The sequence below is a fragment of the Aspergillus alliaceus genome (genome assembly GCF_009176365.1).
Source record: "Aspergillus alliaceus strain CBS 536.65 unplaced genomic scaffold BDW43scaffold_7, whole genome shotgun sequence".
Taxonomy (NCBI): Eukaryota; Fungi; Ascomycota; class Eurotiomycetes; order Eurotiales; family Aspergillaceae; genus Aspergillus; species Aspergillus alliaceus.
In genome coordinates, this window is record NW_022474690.1 from 217,561 (window position 1) to 231,845 (window position 14,285).

Below are 14,285 nucleotides of genomic sequence, written 5' to 3' on the forward strand. Positions count from 1 at the left end.
TGGAATGATACAGCCGGTGCTCTATACTATAAGTATTGAAACTCATCACTATCGGTACCCACGGAGTATGATTGATTATATACAGCATGTCCTCCCCGGTCTTCTGAAGGTCCGTAATCACTCAATTCTGTACTATTAACCAGTACTAGTTCAAGCTGAAGAGTGGAGCCATCCTGCAATGACTGACACAGATGGGTCCATCAGCGTCCTTGTTCTCTTAAGACCCACCAACCTGCCTTTTATTTGTGTCGGTGGTCAATCTTATGTTATAAAGCAAACCAGTGTATGTACAACACTATTTGGAAAGATTGATCGAAAAGGAAAGAAAGAAGGAAGCGGTCTTGTCTCCCTTTCTGTCATCCATCCATTTCCAGACTTCTTGGATACTGCAAGTAGACATGCCCCTCATTTACCATTACTTCCTTCAACATCAGGTACAGTACGGCCTCAAACATACAGAGTACACCGTGTGTAATAATACCATCCCTTCTTCAGGCACCCTCTTTTTTTTTTTCTTTTCTCCCCTTCCTTTGCCCAGACCCCAAATTACAGTACCAAACCATACTCCAGTACTGTAGTACCAAGTCGTTCTCCCCTTCCCATAATAATAATACTACTACTACTACTACTAGTACTACTAATTATAATACAGGCAGGCAGTATTTCGCTCTCCCGCTGTCCGTCTCTGTCTCATAATCTTGTTCCTCTTCCAACCAACCATCCCATAACATCGACTTGTGCCTACTTTCACTCACTTGCTCTTCTTCCTTTTCCCTCTTTCTCTAATTCTCCCTTTAATCAAACTAGTCTCCTTCCTGCGTCTTTCCCCCCGCTTCTCCTTCCCGCACTCATTAGTCGCCTTAAACTCGAACACGTTTGCCTGTGCTGGTATCTGTCGACATATCCTTCGCCATTTTTTTCTCTCTTTCTTTTGATGAACATGCCAATCCGTCGCTAAATTTGATGCCACGCCCTCCCCGGCTGGCTGCTTCAGCTCGACTCCTGCCATTGTTCTGTCGCTGCTACTCGTCACCCCCCTTCCTTTCCTCGCTATCTTCCCTCCCGTCGCTGGCCAGAGGAATAGTCTACCCCAGTCCACGCTGGCTGTTCGCTAAGCTTCATACGCCCGCGCAGATCTCACGTCACCGTTCTATCCCCTCCTTTGTGTACAATACATACTGTTTGGCGCCTCTACTCCGCGCCGAAATCGAAACCTAGCGACCATGCCATCATTTTCTAACGACAGTTCTTATCAGACAGCCACCACCACGGCTTCTCACCCTCGTTCTTTTGACTCGCCGCCGGGAAAACCGCACGATAAAAGCCCGGTGGGTAACACTTTTCTGTGGACAAACTGGCCCAATGGCGACAATCACCTCGACACGCCCCCAAACGACCGCCAACCGCTCGCGAATGGTAGCGTATATTCTCTGAATGGGGCTCGATCAAGCGCCAGTTCATACAACCGGGATCTGTCGCACTCGAAAGATGGGAGCATGCACTCATTCGGACATGGTTCGACCCGAGACCTTCGGGATGGTGGACGGTCTTCCATGACGCAGGAACAGGATTTCGTGCGGAATTCCACTGATGCAGGTGCTGGAGCCGGTTCAGCGACCGCGTCAATAGCCAGCCAGCTGCCTAACGGCACGTCAGTCAACCCACGATCGCTAAATGGGAAACCCATGGTGAATGGGGAACATGCCCGACCCTCTACCGACGGACTGGTTTCCTCAGAATCGACAGGCAACGTTTCAGAAACATGGCAATCAACCTCGCAGCCTAATGACGCCGGACGACTCTCTCCAGATCCAGGTCGATTATCCCCTTCGCAGAAAAGCCCCCACCGATACTCTTCCCCCCCAGTTCCCTCTACCACCGAACAACCAGAGCCGGCAAACTCCGGTCTTCGACATCGACATACACTGCAAGTTCCAAGGAATACAAGCGGCCGTCGAAGCAGTCGTGATAATTCCGAGGATGCCGCTTATAGCAGTGGCCGATTGTCTCCAACAGGAGGAATCCGTCGTACTTCTTTCAGTCTGGGCCGTCGGGCCAGCAAGACCAATCGCTCGGATACCTTACTCGACGATGCTAACCCTGATGAAGATGCAGCCCGATGGGCAGAGGCCATCAAACAACGGAGAGCTTCAAAAAGGAGGCGTCGGGATGACGACGATGAGGATCGTGTCATTGTGGGAACAAAGGTCGATCAAAACCACGTGAACTGGGTTACGGCCTACAACATGCTCACAGGGATTCGGTTCACCGTCTCGAGGATCAATGCGAAGATGGATCGGGAATTGACCCCTGCCGACTTTGAGGCCAAACATAAGTTTTCTTTTGACATGTATGCCTCAATTAACCACCCCTACTCCTGTTCCAATGCTGTTTTGTTCCTTCGCTTACACTAGATTGTGGATAGAACTGGTAATGAGTTAACGCCCTCCGCCAAATACGATTTCAAATTTAAGGACTATGCACCTTGGGTCTTCCGACGCCTGCGGACGAAGTTCAGAATTGATCCTGCCGACTACCTAATGTCTCTTACAAGCAAGTATATCCTCTCGGAATTGGGCTCGCCTGGTAAAAGTGGCAGCTTCTTTTACTTCTCGAGAGACTATAAATACATCATCAAAACGATACACCACTCCGAGCACAAGTTGTTACGCAAGATTCTCCCAGAGTATTATAAACACGTCGAGCAGAATCCAAACACATTGATCTCGCAGTTCTATGGCCTTCATCGTGTCAAGATGGCGTATGGTCGCAAGATTCATTTTGTGGTCATGAATAACCTCTTCCCGCCTCATCGGGATATCCACCAGACCTTCGACTTGAAGGGCTCAACTATCGGTCGCGACTTACGTGAAGAAGATCTTGAAAAGAATCCACGAGCCACTTTGAAGGACTTGAACTGGGTCCGAAGAGATCGTCATATCGAATGTGGACCATCCAAACGGGAGTTTTTCCTAGCGCAGCTCCAGCGAGATGTTGAATTATTGAAGCGGCTCAAGATCATGGACTACTCCCTATTAGTGGGCATTCATGATCGGGAGAGGGGAAACGAGGAGAAGCTTCGTGACAGGACCCTGCAAGTTTTCCAGCCCGGTGGCGATCGAGAAGAAGAAGCGAGCCCGAACATGCTCATGCGCACACCGTCGAAATTGGAAAATGAGCGCAAGGCCCGTGAGCTACGCATGTCCCTCAAACGTGAACGCCCAGTGCCTCTAGACCAAGCAGCCGCAAAAATGCCTGAAGAAATTCTCGATGAAAGAAAGTTCCACGTTTTCTATTCCGACGATGGGGGGTTCAGAGCCACTCATGAGAATGGCCAACCCGGGGAGGAGATTTATTACCTCGGGATTATCGATTGTTTAACCCACGTGAGTCAATGTCCGACACAATGTATCAGTTATCCAATGAAAAGCTGACTTGGAATAAGTATGGCATGGTGAAAAGGTTGGAACATTTCTTCAAGGGTCTGTCCCATGATCGGAATCAGATCTCACCGGTCCCCCCCGAGGGTTATGGTGATCGGTTTGTGAATTTCATAAAGGGCATCACTATGTCGAAGGAGGAAGCGGTACGTTGTCGCGAATCTCGACAACTGGGCAGAACATCTGCTGAACGTACTCCTTCCGTTGAGCGGACAATGCAGGCGGCGGAGAAAGAAGCGGCCAAGGACGTTTCATTAACGCACCCTCGGACGTTATCGACAGTTCGGGATCCGTCCGATACCACCGGAGCTGGTCCAACCTCGACCCTACCTATCGTAGACGAGGCTGGCGAGGCTAGCAGTGTTGGTGGGCAGAGTCAACATAGCCGACACGGCGCTCCGCTAGCTTCAGAGAAGAAACTGCCACCACTGCCAAGCCAAGGCTATTTACGACCTGAGGGTAAAAGAACAGCGGTCGCTTGAGACGCCCACCCCTGCTTCCTTCTAGCGAACCGCACTTCCAGACTCGGGCAATGAACCTTGGTCGACTCTCGTGATACCCTTATTTGCAGCTGATAACGCTTTTATTTGTCGTATTTTGGCGCCGTGGGGTTCTCTCTTTCCTGCCTGCGCAACGCATTTCGCTTTCCATCTGCCTCCCTTCAACCGTTCAGAAACCACTCTTGTGATACTGGTCATGTTACCACGATTGATGTGAGTTTCTTTCGCTCTCGGGCCTCTGTGGCTGTCTTCATTGGACATTTCCTCCTGTCCATTCAATTTCCTCCCAGCTTTCGTTTTGAGTAATTACCAACTTGGTCCTAATTTTAGAACCGTTCCTTCTTTTAAACAGCATGGCAAGCGATATTTGATCATGTATCCCATCTTTGAACCTCCTACTTACATCCCTCTCCTTATATCTTCAATTATATTTCTTTTTGTCTATTTGTGTTTCTATCCTTGTTGCTTTCTGTGAGAGCGACTCAAGAATTTGCGTCCTGTGAGCGTTGACATCTGGTCTGCGCTGACTGGACTGGTTCTGGCTTTGTCTTTGCTCTATTATATTCCTTGTATCAATTTCTCCTTTGTTCGAAGCAAAGTCGGTCTCTCGACTCTGTCCTCTCTTTTGTTAATCTTTTCTTATCTCCTTTCTTACCCCACCACCTTTCTCTCCTTTGCCATTTCGATCCGCGTGCCATTGTCCCGATTGATAATCATTACCGTCTTTTGTATACATGGATGGGAGAACCGAATGCGTTTAATTTTGCATGAGCTGGTCTGAGCGGTTTAATCCTGTGTTTTTCTGAGTTCTTTTGATGTTAGATTGATAGAAGACGCACAGTAGGCGCTATACCTAGAGAATTGATACCAATCTGCCCTTGTTTCAGTAAAGCCACAATTTCTGAACGTAAGTATACTTGGTAGAAGTTCAAGTCTGCATTCAAGGATGGATATAGCTACATCATGCATTCCCAACCGAATCCTGGCCTTCGATTATTGAAAATGTACCAAATAGCTTCGTGCCTGAAGTTTTTTATATCTCAACTCAAGTATCTTTTCGAACCTTTATCTTAAATTCATCCAACTTTCCCAAAGTAGGTATATCATTCGTTACTCGAGAAACATCCATGAGAAACGCCATTGTGCATGCCAATTCAGTGCAGCCAGAATATTTCAGGAACAGGACAGAAAAAAAAAAGAACAAAGGCACGAAAGTGATGAAAAAGCCACCCAGTGACGCCAACCAACAAAGCCATAAATTAAAAAGGTTGGGGGAATCAGGCTAGAACAGTGTTGTTAAGACAATCTCTTAGAACATTAGGGAAAAGAAGCGTCTGGGAAATAGGCGGTAAGCAGAAGAATCATTCAGCTTTCCCTTGCGTCACCTTAGCGGCTTGAATGGCTGACATCTTCTGAGTCCAGCCTTGTGTGGCCTGAGGCTTCTTGACGGTGCGAAGATCATCGGTAGAGAATCCGGAGATGCGCATGTTGTAGTTACGTTCGAGAACGAGCTGAATATCCCGAATTTCAAGCGTAGATGATGGACGTAGTTTGGCGAGACGGCAGGCAGCAGTAATCACGTCGTCAACGAAGTCATCGGCCATTTGGAGGATGAACTGGTCAATGTTAGACGATTCCCATCGAAAGGATGGGCAGGATGTGAAGATGGCAAGGTAGGTGGAGCAGCATACCTCTTCAGCATCTGGCGTAAGTCCCTCTCCCTCTCCTCCTCCAGTAACCTGACGAACCAATATGTCAAGCATCTTCTTGCTCAGGACTCGCTGGCCTTCACCTTCAAGGACGTACCCAGGGTGCTTTTGGATTGCAGGTTGACCCATCATACCCATAGCACCGTGGCTGGGGCCACCCGATAAGGTTGGCCGCGCTGGTGCCATCGTGACTGGTTCCGGAGTAGGGACATTCAGGGTCTTTGGAATGGCCATATTGATGTTTCGCGCCGAATTCTCAGAGGCTCTGTTGGGAATGTAGCCTTGGGGATGTGCATGCGAGTTTGCTGCAGGCTGTGGCATGTTTTGTTGCTGGCCCATGTTGCTGTTCGCGTTGTTGTTCGTATAGTTCTGAGCAGCTTGAGCCATAGCAGCTTGCTGGGACAAAGGACGTGGGGGACCTTGTACGCTCACTGGCTGGGCGGTAGTAGGCGTGGGTGTAGAGCCGTCCAAGTTAGGTACTTGGGTAAAGGTAACCTGTGAGCCAGGCGCTCCTGGCTGGGACTGGACTTGTGGTGGCGGTTGTGGATGCTGCTGTGGCTGCGGCTGCGGCTGCGACTGTGCTTGAGGAGGAACAGCTTGAGGTGCGGCAGGTGCAACAGGGGTGGCAACCGGGGCCGCCTGTGCAACCGGTACTTGGCCTTGTTGGGAAACTGATGGTGACATGGCTGTCTGCCCAGCTTGGCTCCGCGCGGCACTTACCGCTGAGGTGATAGTATGAGGGGCGGGCGTTGGGGCCTGTCCAGGATGCATTGACACGGGCGTGTTTGCGGGGCGACCATCAGCACCGGCCGGGACAGTGGGAGCTGGTGTGACAGTAGCACCTTGTGGTTGGCCTGTAACGGCCTGTACGCCTGTTCTCTGTTGCTGAGCTTTGAAGGTCTCTTGTTGCTCTTTGAACTTGGCTAAAAAGTCACCCCCTTCCCGGAAAAGCTTTTCCGCCGCAAGCTGCCTGTTTTTGAACTCCTGTAGCTCCTCCTGTGTCATATTTCCGGCAGTTTGGCGTTGCCCGAACTGTTGACGTAGCTCCGCTATGCGCGCCCTTCCAATCTCTTGCTTCTGTAGCGCAATGCCGTACCGTAGCCTGGCCTCTGGAAGCCATGACTGTGCTTGTTCCTGGCTGATATTGGGAGGGAGAGAGAACTGCAGACTATTGACTTTCTGTTGGATCTGAGGTAGCAGCTGATTGAAAGTTTGAGGGTTGACGGACTGTGGCCGCTGACCTGACTGACCTGACTGAACCGGCTGGCCCTGAAGCTGTTGTTGCTGGAGCTGGCGATTTTGTTGGAATGCCCGCATGCCCTTCATCAAATTTTGCGAGATCTGGGTGAGTCTCGTGTGTGCATGTTGGTATTCTGCACTCTGGGGGTCGCGATTGTTGAGGACCTCCCAAAAGTTGCGCACTAGCTGGGTGTGCTGACTTTTCTGTTGCTCGTTGAGATGAGGGAGCTTTTGGACCTGGTCGGTCCGGATCAGATTCGAATGCTGGGTAACCATGGGCTGAGCCGCAGGGACCTGTGAGCCGTCCATCTCCTCGAGAAGACGTTTGACACAAGGCGGAAGTGAACTTATGGGTTACTATAGATACCAGTGGGCCGACGGTAGATGTAGCCCGGAGAACAAGGGAATGACGGGGTGGAATCCGTGCGACGGAGCGTTAAGGGAATGTGGATGAGGCCCACTCGAGTGACAGGACAAGAGTAGATGGCAGTTCCGTACAAGAACAGATAGTTGACAGCGAATACCACCGTCCCCTCCAGGAGAAATGGGTTTCAACGGAGGAATTGGATTCAAGTTGATGATGGCGGAGAGTTTGGAGCCTCACGGTCTTGGCAAACCCGTGGTGGTCCGAAAACGGTAATCTTGGTCCAGTGACTTTTAGAAGGCCTACTTTAGCATTAGGATGGAATTTTTGGTTTTCTCTCTCTCTCTCTCTCTTTCTTTTCTTTTTTAAATGTATCTATAAGTATACCCTTACTGCTCAACACTGAGTGGATATTCAGAGTCACACTATCACGATTCCTAGTAGTAACAGTATGGTCGTTTACACAAAATGAATGTCAAACCCCAGACGTAGAAGACGTAGAAATCTCAGTTTTGTATCATTAAAACCATGTACTATACTAATAGATAAAGAGGGCTCCAGCAAAGTAGCACACATCTATTATCTACTATAAGACCATGACCTTAAGAGTCGGTGACTGACAAGCAACTCAAACAGTTCAACATCTTTAGTTAGAGAGCATAGTACCATAAACCTAGCCAAAAAGAAAAGGAAAGAAAAAGAAAAATGTTAAAATTAAGAAAAAGTACAGGTCTATTAAATGATTGGCCCACCATAAGTTAAATCATTATATTAGTTTCGATATGCAAGAGTCATTAGAAGTCACAGGGGCGTATCAAAGCATCTCTGCAGCCTCGTAGACTTGCTGTGAGTTGTATTAGTTAGTTCATGACATCGAGAAATGTACAGAGATCTCAGTAAATGAATATAATTGAGGGCACATTTCCTATACGGCCGATCCTGATAAACTAGCGCAGCAATCAGATCCCCAAGTTAGCTGAAGCATGTGAAGGTAGGAGAAGAATTCGTCCGTGGCATCTTCACTAGATTAAAGTGCCACTTCTCGACCGTGAAACCCACTCTGTAACATGTGAAGCCTATATCGCACGGGTTCGAGAAATGGCTGTTGTAGGGTGATTCACCGCAGGCATCTGCAGCTCGTAGGAGAACTGGTCAACGGTTGGACTAGCCTGGTACTACACCCCTCTTGCGTGTTATCTAAGCCATAAGGCCAGAGCATAAAGAGCAAATCATCCTATCAAGCCACCCAAGTCTCTCTCTATACCACTGACGCGGGCCTCTAAGGTTCGTCTTCTTTTCTCTAGCTCTCTGATTTCTTCCATTTCCCGCTCAATATCGGCATCGGTCACACTGCCCGCATCATCTAGTTGCAGCCTACCTGTAGCTTCGTCATTGTTATCGTCGTCTTCGTATGAGTGGCTGATTTTCTCTAATTCTGCAGTATTTGTCGCCACCCGGTCTTCTAGATCAAGAATTGAGTCTGTTATCAGCTGATAGCGATAACGGAGACTCGCAATCTTTTCCTGCGCCCCTGAGACTGGACTTTGCAAAAGGTTAGCAAATGTCAGTCATAAGCCCGAAGAGCGAAGCTACGGTTGCTTACTAGACGTTACAAAGGATCTCCGCGCCTTTCAGAAGAATGTTGACGTTGACTTCACCGCGCCCCCTGGTTGATGTGCCAGCTGATCGTTTGATTTCCTCCATCATATCTGATCCTAGTACTTTTGCCACGGCTGAATGGTTTCTATTATTCCTGGCTGCATAGATTCGACTGGCCATCGACTCCCCCTCCGCCTCCGATGGGAATCCCGTTCCTCGCCGGTTTGACCGTCGCTGTGAATATTTGATTGACCTCACTGAAGGATCGGTTTGAAATAAAGCCCGTTCATGTGTCTCCGTGTCGCGGATAAGAGCGGTAATGTCGTGGGGGCCTAAAAGAGCGTTTGTGAAGATCCGTGGAGGGGGAAAACTGAGGGGATTGATTAGCAACTTTTTTGAGTCTTTGACAAGAAGTGACAAACGGCAGCTCAGCAATGGCATTGGAAGAGAGCATAATCTGCTCCAAATGACTATCAAGCAACGACATGGCGACTGTATTCCTGGTGTTACCGTAGAGTCATGTCCCAGGTAGAAGTAAACACCGATACCAAATGTGGTTGCCAAGAGGAGCTGCCAATCTTAGGTGCCTCAGGCGACAGCTACGGAATTGAGTGGCAACCCAGCTACAGCGGAACCCATAGGGAGGAAGAATCTCACCAGTCTCCAGTAACTAGGGATTTTTTTTCGTATTTGTTTCTTTATTTTTTAAAATCTCAAATCATCGTTACTTGAGTATCATCTGACAATCGTTAATAGCAGATAGTGAGGCGAACCTGCACCTCGTGCAGGTGACCTGTTTACTTTGAGGTAAGCTGCTGATTTATACACTGACTAAGCCCCGGTTGTTCTCTCGCTGTCGCCCAAACCCTTGACATCACATCAACCACCTCATCAACCTTCTTCCCCCTAACGGCCATCTTCCCCCATCATCCTCATTGTTCACCATTCTCCTGCTCGTTACCCCTGTTTTTTTATTTTCTCCAAGTCATTTTCAGTGTCTCTCCGACCTGATTTCCATCCTCTTCACCACACCCCTTCTTCTGCTTCCGGTACCGCGGTCCTCATTGCTCAGCTGAGCTTCCAGTTGGGAACCGAAAAGATGCCGGCCGAGAGGCGTTCCTTGAGATCGAACAGCAAGTCGGATAGCTCCTCATCTGCTAACGGTGACAAGACACACTCTACTTCTCAGAACTCAAGCTCCAACAAAGACAAGGTTGCGCCTACCCGCGCGGCTGCCAACAAGGCTAAAAGCACGAAAGCTGCTTCGTCCAATAACACTTCGAATTCCGGTATGGGTGAACAGCGGGATCAGCCGCACACCAACGGCTCGGAGCCAATGGAGAACGGTGTGAATGGCTCTGAGGATGTTGAGATGGGAGAGGATACGGCAGGTGCGCCTACATCCTCATTCAACGCCAGTCAGGACCGGAAAGGTGACGAGAAGATGACTGTTGTAGTGCCCCCTACCAAGGGTTCGAGGTTATCCGGCGATAAAGGTCAGGACCAGGAAGGTGATGTCGCAATGGAAGGTGCGGAGGGCGATGAGAAGCCTGAGCCTGAGGTTGGTCCCAGAGCCAAGGCCATCCAAGGTTGGTGTCTTTGTATGGTGTGTCCTGGGAGCTTGCTAATGAGGCCACCCCTTTATTGGATTCAGACATCAAGACCAACTTTACCCTGCTCGAGCGAGCCGTCGCCCATTTCGACCCCAGATTCACCCTCCGTGTCTTGCGGTCGATATCCTCAATGCGCAAACATATTGCATCTGATGTGCTGGCAGAGGTCATTGTCGAAACTTATCCCCCATCAAGCCCCGCGGCATCCTTCTTACTTGAAGCTATCGGTGAAACTGGTGCATTTGAGAGTGTGGTAAAGATGGACGTCGAATCGGAGAAAACCAAGTCCAATCCCAAAGAAATTTTACCAGAGATCGATGCTTATTTGTCCATACTCGTCCAGATCTATCTTTACGACCAGAAGGAGACTCAGCGAGGCGCTGAGTTTTCAACTAGCTTGATCGAGCGCCTGCGGTCTATTAACCGCCGTACTCTTGACTCTCTCGCAGCTCGTGTGTATTTTTATTATTCCCTCTTCTTCGAGCAAATTGCGCCTCTTCCCCCGTCCCCCACTGCCACGGTTACGACAATCCGTCAGCCGTTGCTTGCAGCTCTCAGGACAGCTGTGCTTCGCAAAGACGTTGACACCCAAGCCACCGTCATGACCCTGCTACTGCGCAACTACTTGTCCACGTCTCATATCTCCCAGGCGGATTTGCTTATCTCCCACAATCGTTTCCCTCAGTCCGCATCGAACAATCAGATTGCCCGGTACTTGTATTACTTGGGCCGTATCCGGGCTATCCAATTACAATACACTGATGCCCACGGACACCTGATTGGCGCTACCCGGAAGTCACCCTCAAGCCATAGTGCGCGTGGGTTCTATCAAGCTTCTCACAAGTTACTCGTGGTCGTAGAGCTCCTCATGGGAGACATCCCTGACCGTGCAATCTTCCGCCAGCCTGCTCTGGAACGTGCCATGCACCCTTACTTCTTGCTCGTCCAAGCTGTGGGTGTAGGTGACCTAGACGGCTTTTTGGGCATTGTAAATACACACAGCACAACATTTCGCAAGGATGGCACGTACACTCTCATCTTGCGCTTGAGGCAAAACGTTATCAAGACCGGTATCCGGATGATGTCGCTCTCCTATTCTCGCATTTCTCTGCGGGATATTTGCCTCCGCCTTGGCTTGGATAGTGAAGAGTCAGCAGAGTACATCGTTGCTAAGGCAATCCGGGACGGTGTGATCGAGGCCACTTTGGACCATGAACGAGGATTCATGAAGAGTAAGGAAGTTGGAGATATATATGCAACTAGAGAGCCTGGCGAGGTATTCCACGAGCGCATTAGAGCGTGTTTGAGTCTTCATGATGAAAGTGTTAAGGTGAGTTACACTCCACCCCATTGCTCTACCTTGCACAGCGGTGTAGGTTGGGAGACTAATAACTTTAAATACTTCTAGGCTATGAGATTCCCCATGAACCAGCACCGCTTGGAACTGAAGAGTGCACAAGAGGCTCGGGAACGCGAACGGGAATTGGCCAAGGAGATCCAGGACGGTGATATGGATGATGAAGATGCTGGCGCCGACTTTGACGCTATTTAATGGTCACAAAACTTATCATACGGTGATTTCTAATCCTGCCATATGTTGGGCTGCGGCCAGACGGCCGAGGATCGTTCCGTTTTTGTGCTTTTATCTGCGAATCTGTTGTTTCGGGTGCGTATGAGGGGAATGTGCAGGATTAGGCTTTGCCGGCGTGATGTGCCCTGTTCCCTATATCGTACCAAATCATTCATTTGTGCAATAGGGCATGTTTGCCTTGTAGATGTTGTCCGATCAGCTCGTCCCTTACGGTCCTGCTGGGCATGAGAGCCTTGGTCCCTCTGTAATTTCCGTTCATATTCTAGACGAAGGCTTCCTCTACACCTTTTTACGGTCTCTACCTTTTTTTTTTGTTTGCTCTCTTCTTTTCTTTTTATATCTGTCGGCACAGGAAAATGCCGTCAGACCAAGATGCGGATGTGTATACCGCGCTGTTATTTATCTAGGGTTTTATATTGAAATTGCGTGAAAGTTGCTTTCAGCGATCCGTCCCGGCCCGAGCCAAACTCCGTCGGCAAGCTCTCTCAACTAAAATCTTCCGGCCAGCTAATATTTGCGGATTTCCTCAACTACGTTCCCAAAAAAGCTGCAACGTCCCTCGACCTACATTCTTTCCTCTTTCCGTTCCTCACCTGTACTATATTTATATTGCTTAATTTATCTTTCATTCATTACTTTTGGTCAATTAGCGCCTGCTGAGCATGAAAGCTCGAGCAGTTCTGGCCGCTGGTCTCGTCCTCTCATCACGAGTGCCCTCGACGTCAATATGTTGGCAATGCCTCCGCAATGATCTCATCTCCATTCAAGCAAATTCGCAAAGGCGAGCATATCATCCCACCCGTCGGAAATCCGTTTCTCCGTTTGGCGCCGCCGTCACCGCTGCCCAGACTCTCTTCAAAGGACTTCCAAAAGCTCCTCCGGGGATCTCAGTCGACCCCTTAAGAATCGTGGGTAAGGAGCTCAAGTTCTTGACGAAGAATATTCGCCAATTGCTGGGATCAGGCCACCCTACGTTGGATAGGGTGGCCAAATATTACACAAGGAGCGAGGGTAAGCACATGCGCCCGCTTCTAGTTTTGCTTATGTCTAAAGCAACTGCATTAACTCCTCGGCACGGTCGGCCGAGCTCTACCCCATCTTATACTGTGAATGATCCTATTAGCTCTCCATCGGTACTTGTGGATAGCAATCCTGACCTCGAGCCACTCGCATCTCCTTCCGCAGAAGCTAAATATGACTTTACCGGTGACGAAAATATCCTGCCTACTCAACGACGGCTTGCCGAAATCACAGAACTAATTCACACCGCATCGCTATTGCACGATGATGTTATCGATAATGCTATCACTCGCCGGTCATCTAGCTCTGCTAACCTTCAATTCGGAAATAAGATGGCTGTGCTGGCGGGTGATTTTCTCCTGGGACGTGCATCCGTTGCTCTGGCGCGCCTGAGGGACCCTGAAGTCGTTGAGCTGCTGGCGACCGTCATTGCCAATCTGGTGGAAGGAGAGTTTATGCAATTGAAGAACACCGCCTCCGATGAGAAGAACCCTGTCTTCACGGATGAAACCATCTCCTATTACCTGCAGAAAACGTACCTGAAGACTGCTAGCTTGATTAGTAAATCCTGTCGTGCGGCTGCCTTACTTGGCGACAGCACCCCCGAGGTGGTCGAGGCTGCGTATTCCTACGGACGCAACCTGGGACTGGCATTTCAGTTGGTGGACGACATGCTGGATTATTCCGTCAGTGACGCGGAATTGGGTAAGCCATCAGGGGCGGATTTGGAACTGGGTTTGGCAACTGCTCCGCTCCTGTTTGCTTGGAAGGAGAACTCTGAGCTAGGACCGTTGGTTGGCCGGAAATTCAGTAAGGAAGGCGATGTGCACAGGGTATGTGATTTGCAAATTGAATGAGCGAGTAATGGGGCCGTGTGACTGACTGTTATTGACATATAGGCCCGTGAACTCGTTTATCAGAGTAACGGTGTTGAAAAGACTCGTCTTTTGGCCCAGGAGTATGCTGATAAGGCCAAGGCCGCCATTGGCGACTTCCCCGACAGTGAAGCCAAGGATGGTCTTATGCAAATGTGTGAAAAGACAATGAACCGGAGGAAGTAGGGGCATGTGCAAGACATCCATCTATAATCTCCAGCGGTGGATATCATGGTTGGTTGATGCCCAGGTATTGTTGCGCAACCGGTTCCCAATGGTTATATGGGGCAGGACTTCCTATAGTGACCTTGTATATGTTTATGTATCACTAAAAT

At 49.3% G+C, this 14,285-nt stretch overlaps 4 protein-coding genes across 4 annotated transcripts; 2 read left to right on the forward strand and 2 right to left on the reverse strand.

The window, feature by feature from the left end:
- The first annotated feature begins 1,116 nt into the window (after positions 1-1,116).
- On the forward strand, positions 1,117-3,933 carry BDW43DRAFT_224652 (1-phosphatidylinositol-4-phosphate 5-kinase). Its single transcript, XM_032039440.1, has 4 exons — positions 1,117-2,350; positions 2,426-3,386; positions 3,446-3,586; positions 3,662-3,933. The coding sequence occupies exons 1-4, from the start codon at positions 1,224-1,226 to the stop codon at positions 3,920-3,922; spliced, it is 2,490 nt and encodes an 829-aa protein (XP_031903614.1). The 5' UTR covers positions 1,117-1,223; the 3' UTR covers positions 3,923-3,933.
- Positions 3,934-5,105: 1,172 nt separating this feature from the next.
- On the reverse strand, positions 5,106-7,462 carry BDW43DRAFT_224677 (putative transcription initiation factor TFIID subunit 12). The gene is made up of 2 exons (XM_032039441.1): positions 5,632-7,462; positions 5,106-5,556 (listed from the first exon to the last, which is right to left on the reverse strand). The coding sequence occupies exons 1-2, from the start codon at positions 7,195-7,197 to the stop codon at positions 5,302-5,304; spliced, it is 1,821 nt and encodes a 606-aa protein (XP_031903615.1). The 5' UTR covers positions 7,198-7,462; the 3' UTR covers positions 5,106-5,301.
- A 666-nt stretch (positions 7,463-8,128) lies between these two features.
- On the reverse strand, positions 8,129-9,526 carry BDW43DRAFT_224767 (uncharacterized protein). The gene is made up of 4 exons (XM_032039442.1): positions 9,509-9,526; positions 9,274-9,450; positions 8,856-9,221; positions 8,129-8,794 (listed from the first exon to the last, which is right to left on the reverse strand). Exons 2-4 carry the CDS (start codon positions 9,336-9,338, stop codon positions 8,482-8,484), a joined length of 744 nt encoding a protein of 247 aa, XP_031903616.1. The 5' UTR covers positions 9,339-9,450; positions 9,509-9,526; the 3' UTR covers positions 8,129-8,481.
- Positions 9,527-9,950: 424 nt separating this feature from the next.
- BDW43DRAFT_297824 (proteasome regulatory particle lid subunit RPN3) lies at positions 9,951-14,136 on the forward strand (the record flags this gene model as incomplete). The annotated part of the gene is made up of 5 exons (XM_032044457.1): positions 9,951-10,440; positions 10,506-11,794; positions 11,873-11,969; positions 12,725-13,908; positions 13,975-14,136. The coding sequence occupies 5 exons, from the start codon at positions 9,951-9,953 to the stop codon at positions 14,134-14,136; spliced, it is 3,222 nt and encodes a 1,073-aa protein (XP_031903617.1).
- Positions 14,137-14,285: the final 149 nt, after the last annotated feature.